The 9,040-nt window shown below is 37.3% G+C and overlaps 1 protein-coding gene across 1 annotated transcript; it reads left to right on the top strand.

Moving 5' to 3' along the window:
• Positions 1–6,347: 6,347 nt before the first annotated feature.
• LOC104115311 (U-box domain-containing protein 4-like) lies at positions 6,348–8,676 on the top strand. The gene is made up of 2 exons (XM_009625904.4): positions 6,348–7,502; positions 8,424–8,676. The coding sequence occupies exons 1-2, from the start codon at positions 6,519–6,521 to the stop codon at positions 8,508–8,510; spliced, it is 1,071 nt and encodes a 356-aa protein (XP_009624199.2). The 5' UTR covers positions 6,348–6,518; the 3' UTR covers positions 8,511–8,676.
• The last annotated feature ends 364 nt before the right edge of the window (positions 8,677–9,040 follow it).

Below are 9,040 nucleotides of genomic sequence, written 5' to 3'. Positions count from 1 at the left end.
ATATAATAACAATAATATATTCAATATATTTTTATTGTATGGGGTTTGAATATGATAGTATATATGCAGACCTTACTCCTATCTTGTGGAGGTAGATAAATTATTTCCGATAGACGCTCGTCTCAAGAAAAGTATTTCTCGACAAATTTGAAAAGGAAAAACAGCCGTGAAGAAGCCATGTTTAGACTAATGAAGATATGAACTTCCTTCCTATACCTGCATAATAATTCACTTCAATGCGCTACTCAAGTTAATTGAATATTTTTATTCTATAATATCACTGTAGTATTTCCCATACGAGGATAATTACATCTTCAAGATTTTGTATCAAAAATACAATAAGAGATGTTGATATATGAACATATGAGACCCAATGCGACCAAACCAAATATATAGTTATCAAATACTGAATAGTCAATCGGAGGTGATCATGCCCAATTCTAGTTCTAAAAAGGATAAGCGGTCGCTTCAAATATAATTCGGTTTAAGAGTCCGGAGTCGAATCCCACAAAGAACTAAGATTTCGCGATAACTGTTCTATCACTAAGAAGATAAGCTCGAACAATTCCTAAGTTATAAATATTAAGATTCTTATATCTAACTAATTAACTAACAAACTAAACTATTAAATTAACAACTAAAGATACTAAGGTTTGGAGACTAAATTAAGGAGGTCAAGAGTTATGATTTCTCCAATTGTCGGAATCCTTTCTACTATGTCTTCTATAATTTCGCCTAATTATTCTCTACTGATCATGAGCACTCGACTTATCGTAATTCTTTCTCGGGCAACTACAATAATTTACTAGTCATATTCTCTCGAATTACGCTAACTCGTACTTTTTCACCACTCACTATGATCACGTCAAAAGTTTCGTTATCTCTAATCCCACTTTTAAACCCGTCGTATTGATCTCTCATATACCTTAGGAGTGACATTGTTCAACAACCACCTAAATATGTGTAATTTCTCAAGCAATACATAATAAATAGGCACATTCAATCGATGGCCATTCAATCAACTGAAATAAGTACATAGTTGAACAAGTGTCGCGCCCCCTTTTTCTCGCGAAAGCGGGATTCGACATGTGACATCTTCTTTTAGAATGGGAGATAGAGTAATAAAGGAGAAGAGTCGCCACCTAACGATTTTTAAGGTGTGTTAGGGCACCTATTATGCAGATAACTCTGTTTGACTAGTTAACGTCACCAAAGATCGGGTAAGGGCTCAAGTTACCTCAAAGAGAAGGTGTTAGGCACTCCTCGAGGTCCACAACTGTGGGTCCCGGTCGAACTTAAGATTATGTGGATTACGAATAAGCTAGGTGATCAAATAAATAAAGGGAATTCAGAAGTCAAAGCACTTTATTACAACATAATTAATACAGATCTTAGTGCGAATATAGGGATACAACTATTTAGATCTAATAACAACATATAAAGGAGGGGGGCGGGGGGGGAGGGATCCTAAGTATTTTAACCTAAAGGATCACCCCGTGCAATATAAATAATACTTCGCAACTCCCTTAACATAGGGAGTTACTCATATTATTCAGCGGGCACAGACTATCATCTCGTGCTACCCGATTACTATGTTAAAGTTATTTACCTAAAAGCGCTCTAATTAAATTCTTAGTCGTACCCTATGCGTGCACTACTTGTCCCATACCTCTGGCCCGGGAGTTATTGGACCTCTATATGGGTGGTTCTAGACCTTACTTAGGCTGCTCAAAAATGTCAAAACTAGACGACATACAAAAACACATTGGACTTCAAGTATGGATAATTAAGGGCTCAAGTTTGCCTCCACACTTAAGCAACAAATGCACGCAAGACAAGTTTTCATGTTAGGCAATTCCAAATTAAGAACCTTAAGCCCTATAGACATGATTTCTATGTGACAAGGCATCAAAGCACACAAGCAGTTTCAGAGGCCATGCACTGCTCATAGATAAGATTATACATGCTGATTATTGAGATTACAGGTTTTCAGTTATTAACCATGTTATGTCTAGGTGACTTACACAGTAAGGAGTAATGAAGACCATTGGGAGGAGCCCAGAATAATTTATGCTTGATGACAGTGGCATAAGCAAGCAGTAAACAGTTTTTAGAGGTCCATCATTAATATAACGAGTAATTATACCCTATAGGCAGGATCTCTAACAGTTGACGCTTGGAACTTATTTTATTGTTATACTTAGTCATGTAGGCATGTTTTCTAGTGAACAGTGCGATACAGTAGCAAATGAAGTGATCCAAATCCTATAGGCATGATTTCTAGTATATATGCTGCAACAATGCAAATTGAAGGAAAGTTCAACGATATTTATTTTCTATGGGCATGTTTTCTAATAACATGTAGCAACAAGGATAATTGAAGCATTCGAGCTCATGCTTTTCTAGTAGACAAGTAGTGTGAGTGTGTACTTATCCTAATGGCATGATTTCTATAGTGTACATAGAGAGTGAACGACACATATAGCAAACACATTATTAAGTCCTAAAGGTATGCTATCTACCCATCGCATGTAAATATTAAAATCTACCTCATTCCCTTTTACTAACAACCTCAATTATTTATACAAAGATTATTACAAGCCCAATAATGAGTAAAAGTAACAGTGTTACATAACAGTGATAAGAAACCCACAACAGGCCTAGTAAATACCCAACATTGCCTGGGCCTTCAATAGCTCTTACACAGCATACCCAAGCCTTCAACAAAGAGACATATTCAATACATGACTCAGGGATCCATAGAGGAGTCCAGAACTAGTTTACTCAACCATGGCACCTAGTGTTGCACCATTTAAATCAACCAATTCAAGTACACAACACATAACAGGGAGAAATAGAGTGAATAGGAATAGTTTGAGATTGAGGAGTGAATAAGGACGAAGCCCTAGTGTGTCAGAGTTCACAAGGGTCTCAATTGGACCCCGAGCAGTGCTCACACTAGGGAGGCCAATAATAGAACCTAGGTGGCTTAGATTTCAGCCGGCTAAGAATGAAGAGTTCAGAATATCATAAGTTGCCAGTGAGGAAAATGGACAGAAGTTAGGAGATACATTCATATCCGAAAGTAGACATAGCCAAATTGAGCACATAGAGTAATTAATCAAATAGGCCAGTAGGTTCAGCAGGACAGCAAAACACCACATAGATAGCCTCATATTGAAAGAAATTGGGGAAGAAACAGGTTTGCAAGATATACATAGATTATCATTCATGACATTAAACCAATTGAGACCTAAGAGGTTCGGATTAAGCTAAGCATGCATCTTAGGGTTATGCTAATAAGTATTTAGACATTGTGATAAACATTGGAAGAGACGGGGTATCAAATGAACAAAAAACAGACTGGAAACATATTAGCATTGAAGCAAGATCATAGTCGATAGAAAATGGTTTTAATACAAATTGCAACACATTGTACATGCAAGACAGACATTGCAGAGATTCAAGACAGTGTGTGATAGAAAATACATGTAGGTATTTTGGGATTGATATAATAGACTAATCTACTAGAGAAGATCTAAGTTATGTCATAAAGCAAAATAGTTTAAACATGGTAGAGAGATCAAGTTGAGATAACTGTCAAGATCTTAGTCAATCACTAATTGGGTAGGGGGATCATGTTGAGTGACAAAAGAGCAGGTGAACATGTCACAATTACCACAGGAAGTTCTAACACGAGTATGAAGCATTCACTATAGAGATTAAGGACAAAGTAAGTAAGCATGTATTAGGGAACATCTAGACACCCATACACTTAAGAGGATTAGATTATCCAAGTTGGACTTAGGCATACTCAGAACTAGTAGCATTAGGAAGAAGTTAGATGTTAAAAGACTTAGAACAAAGTAGAATTAACAAAATCGTGCACAAAAGTAATCTAGAAAAACATATTAAGCCAGGAATTTCAGAGGCGAGGACACATGCAAATCAAAGGCATATAGAGATGAAATTGCAAGAGTCAAGTAGCTTACCAGTTTACTGACAACAATAAAGAACAAAAGATCCACAAGAACCCAGAAACCTCGATGCGTCAAAGTTCCCAAGAGCTTCGATGAACCCATGGTAATGCTCGCACCAAGAACAGGTAACAAAATGCTAATGGCCTTGGATTTCAGTCGGCCAATACAAAATACCAAGCAAGAGAGTAGCAAATCCCCCAAATTTTAGTAAGAATCAATTCTTTTTCGTCCACCCCCCCTAGAAGGGAAAATGAGAGGGTTTATATAGCAGTCAAAAATCGAACAAACATATAAGAAAACAGAGTAAATTAAACAACAAATAAGGAAAGAAAACATGCAAATCAATTTGAAATCGATTTAAGAGAGAAATCCGGTAAACCCTAGTTTTTTTTAGGGAAAGTGTAAATCAACAGAAATCCAAACGAAATCGGACTCACACAATATAATATTGAATGTATGTAGACGAGATATGGCCCAGATTCAAATGATTGAAATTGAATGGCCAAAATCGGAGAGATAATACTTGCCATGTTTAGGCACGTACCAAGTGATACCATGGAGGAACAACCAGTAGCGGAAAAGCACAGATATGGCAAGTAAATGAGAGGAGAATCTCATTAGGAGAGGGATTTAGGGAGTGGCGGCGATTTAGGGTTCTTCAGAGAAGGGGGAGGGTTCCAGGGGGGCGGGTGAGAAGGAATTGGGGATTACGGTTTGGGGGTTAGGCAAATAAAAGGGTAGATTAGTTGTGGGCCGTTGATCTTAGAGATCAACGGTCAGGATTTAAAGATGGATTGGGGCGGGTTAATTAGACTGGTCGCGACCGGGTTGTGTTAGAAAGATTGTTTGATTTAGGCTGGGGTTATTGGGCTAAGGTACTGTGCTAATTTAGTCCGAAAAATCACTTAAAAATTGGGCCAGCCTTTTAAACACATGTAATTTAGCAAATTATAATTTATAAAAATAATTAGTAAATGAGTGAAATATTTTTTATGCACTAAATTTATTAAGAATGATTATTTAACATTATAAAAATATAAAATGCTATTGTTGACACAAATAGTATAAATAAGGAGCATTTGTATATGAATATAGGCCATTATTGCAAAATTAAATAAATAGCTTAAAAAATGCTAATGTAATTATATGAAATAAAATAAAATATTTGAAACATATATTACAGGTGCAAAATTATTATTTTAGGTAACTAAGTCATTACAAAATAATTTATAAGGATAATTACTAGATATTTACATATAATTTAAATACAAGAAAGTTAATTTAAAGCTCTAAAAATTATGAAAAATTATAGAAAATGCTTGTATAGGCTTGTAAACTAAATAATGATGCAAAAAATGCTATTTTGAAAGTATATATATATTTTAAAAAATATTAGGACAAAATTGGGTATCAACAACAAGTCGATAACTCCAAAGGTTAAATTATATTAAAACATAACAAGAATTCATCCTCAAAGAGGTTCCATCAAAACTCTACATAATAAATTAGCTACTCATAATAGTATGTAAAACTACAATACTAAAAGTTATAACCAACAATGAAAAGTAGGAAGAAGAATGGAAAAACTCGTAGTTGAATCTTCCTTCTTGCTTCTCGCGTATTCTTGCCTCCTTGGGTGTTGTCTTACCCTAAAGTAGTGTCTCCCCCTTCAAAAGGACGTTTTATAATGTATTTATATCATTTAGGGTTGATGTGAGGTGTCCTTGATCTCTCCTAATTCGAAAAGGACACGCTTAGTCGTGTGCTAGAGTTGGTGCAACGCGCGACTTCTAGCATGCTCCCAGCTATTTTCTTCTTCTTCTTTGTTCTTTTGCATGCCAGGTCCAGTGCCAACCTCCATACTTTGCTGTTTTTTGTTCATCTCCTAAGTCATTTCGCGCTCATTCTTACACACAATAAACATGTAATGAGCATATTATATGTTTATAAATATATAATCTTCCGCAACTCACGTAAAAAATAATATGCAAACATACTCAAAAACTCGCATTTTTTATCATTTATCATGAGGCATATCTTGACTCTCACATTAATAAAAAATATAGTGAAATAAGATACTTGATGTGAATTACAGAATCCCATAAACTATTGAGTTAAGTTACGCTCGAAGCTATTAGGCCGAGGGCAAGTTTGCCTGCAAGTGGCATAGCGTAAAAAAAAATGGAAGACTTGAACAGTATCGAAATAACGAACCGTCCACGCACGCGTTAAAAGGGACCCTTCGCACGTGCTGTCCCTACTTGGATTCTGTACGGATCACGCACGTGTCCCTGCCTTTCTCCTAGGCCTAAATCCAGGTGTTCTCTTTCTCTCTCTCTGCCACTCCCTTATATGTTCCATTTTCCTTTCATTCGTGTTTGCTCAAAGCCGAAAGAGTCTCAGCCCAAAACAACTCCATCTAAACGCTGTCGTTTTGTACTATTACCCAAAATTTGTACTCCGGTAAACTCACCGGAAACATTGAATTATTATTTCCGGCACCGAATAGTTGATGAAGTGAAGAGACTATCTCCCGCAATGGAAACGGAGGCTCATCAATCAAATTTCACCTACCTGGGACGAACATTCAGCGGTCTCAATATTACTCAATCTTCCTCAGCTTTCAGTGACTGCAACAGCGATAGATCCGGCGAGTTCCCGACGGCGTCTTCTCAAAGCCGGCGACTATTAATAGCATGCGCGTCGGAGAACTCAGATGAATTAATCCAGCAACTCGTCTCTGATCTCGAGTCGAACTCAACCGACGTGCAAAAGCAAGCGGCAATGGAGCTTAGACTCTTAGCGAAGAACAAATCGGAAAATCGTCTCAAAATCGCTCGAGCCGGAGCGATTAAGCCTTTGGTTTCGCTTATCTCCTCCAGTGATCTTCACCTTCAAGAGTACGGTGTTACGGCGATTCTCAATTTATCTCTCTGTGATGAAAATAAGGAGCTCATCGCAGCATCAGGAGCGATCAAACCGTTAGTTCGAGCTTTGAAAATCGGAAATTCAACCGCGAAAGAGAATTCAGCTTGCGCTCTGCTCCGATTATCGCAAATCGAAGAGACTAAAATCGCAATCGGACGGTCGGGTGCAATACCGCCGTTAGTGAACCTTCTAGAAGCCGGCAATTTCCGCGGGAAGAAGGACGCCTCGACTGCACTGTACTCCTTATGCTCCGTGAAGGAGAACAAGGTCAGAGCGGTACAAGCCGGAGTAATGAAGCCGTTAGTGGAATCAATGGCGGATTTCAGTTCAAACATGGTGGATAAATCGGCGTTCGTGGTGGGCGTTTTGATATCGTTGACGGAGGCGAGGGCGGCTGTGGTGGAGGAAGGAGGAATTCCGGTGTTGGTGGAGATCGTGGAGGTGGGGACACAGCGACAGAAGGAGATTGCGGTGGCGATATTGTTGCAGCTGTGTGAGGATAGCGTGACTTACCGTACTATGGTGGCCCGCGAAGGCGCAATTCCCCCATTGGTTGCTTTGTCCCAGTCTGGTACAAGTCGCGCCAAACAAAAGGTAAAAAATGAAAAATATCTTCTTTCTTTTGCCGTCTATTATTGGTAAAAAATGGAGATAGAATTTTAAAGCATACAAAATAGCAGTAATAATTGCTATTTCTTTCACCTTCTTTAGCCGAGTTTTACTGGAAACCTGTCTCTCTAGCCTGGATACATCCTACACTCACATACTTCACTTCTGTGATTATTCTGGAATGTTATTATTGTTGTTGTAAACTTATTTTATAATATATATGTAGAATTATTGTAGAAGTAATGAAATCGCTGCATATAGGGGGTATAGGCTTTTAGATATGGTTCGGAAGATTTGTTAAGAATACACAAAATATGGCAAAAATTAAATTCAAAACCCAATTAGCAGCACTTAAGATAAAAAAAAGCTCAAATCTGCCTTAGGAAATTTAGCTGTTACAGCTAGTCAAAAAGTCATAACCGCCGCCATGAAATATGAAGTATGTAATTAATTAATGAGTTAGGCTAATTAATTAAGTAGGGTTAGCACTGAGCTTAGGTGTAAAGATACATAGACTAGGTAAGTATTATGGTGAATTTGGTGATGTGATTTGGATATTGACAACTATTTATTGTTGGGTGGATGCACTAGTCGTCCTCCAATATGTCGCCCCCCTTCTTTGTCCTTTTCAATTCTAAGAGCTGAAGTTCAATTAAATTGGTGTCTTTGTCCTTTTCAATTGTAAATATGACGCTGTTTGTAAATTATTTGAACAATTAAAATATGTTTCTCTTCAATCTTTTTGTACTTTATATTTACAATCTATCTTTGACCCCGAAAAAAGTAAGGTGGATCGACTAGTATATAAAATAGTTGAATTTGTCGGTGATTGATTATTGGAGTCTACTTATAAAGCAGCAGTATCTGATGAGTATCTTGTGTTTTGGTCGTATTGTGAATGGACAGGCGGAGACACTGATTGCGCTTCTACGACAGCCAAGATCCGGTAACGCCGCTGCAACACCAGCTAGAGCTTCTGATGTGTCGTTTTGATTCTCACCACATGTTATGCCCCTCTTTTGTTTGTTTCCTTGTTTTGTATCATAACCACAAAAGATGGTCAAGTAGAAGAAAAAAATGAGTCTGAAAACTGTAAATATCTCTTGTAAGTTGTAATTCAGCAAAAGCTTTGTAAATTTTGGTTGTTTTTTGGCCGTGACTTTTGGGTTTTCGTTTTCCCTTCTTGAGTTACTTATATCTGGATTGTTTCTTTTTTCCTTTTGATAGAAAGCTACCTTATTTATGAAACGTGAAAATCACAAGTACTCCTAACACTGTCACACGAATCCTTAACAATAAGAATTTGAAAATAAAAACCGCCACCAGGAATCTTATCGGGTTTCCTTTTTTTTTTTCTTCTCGCAATTAAGGTATTATTACTCACTGTAAGTGAGACCCACTTATTACGTCAAAATGAGTAAAGAAATTGACATATAAACTCTTCCTCTTTAACTTTTTATCTTCATCTTTTTTGGATGGAATTGGCCGTAATAAAGAGAGGAAGAAAAGATAGGAACCTTTAA

The sequence above is a fragment of the Nicotiana tomentosiformis genome, chromosome 12, assembly GCF_000390325.3.
Source record: "Nicotiana tomentosiformis chromosome 12, ASM39032v3, whole genome shotgun sequence".
Classification (NCBI taxonomy): Eukaryota; Viridiplantae; Streptophyta; class Magnoliopsida; order Solanales; family Solanaceae; genus Nicotiana; species Nicotiana tomentosiformis.
This window is presented reverse-complemented; position numbering and strand designations above follow the sequence as displayed.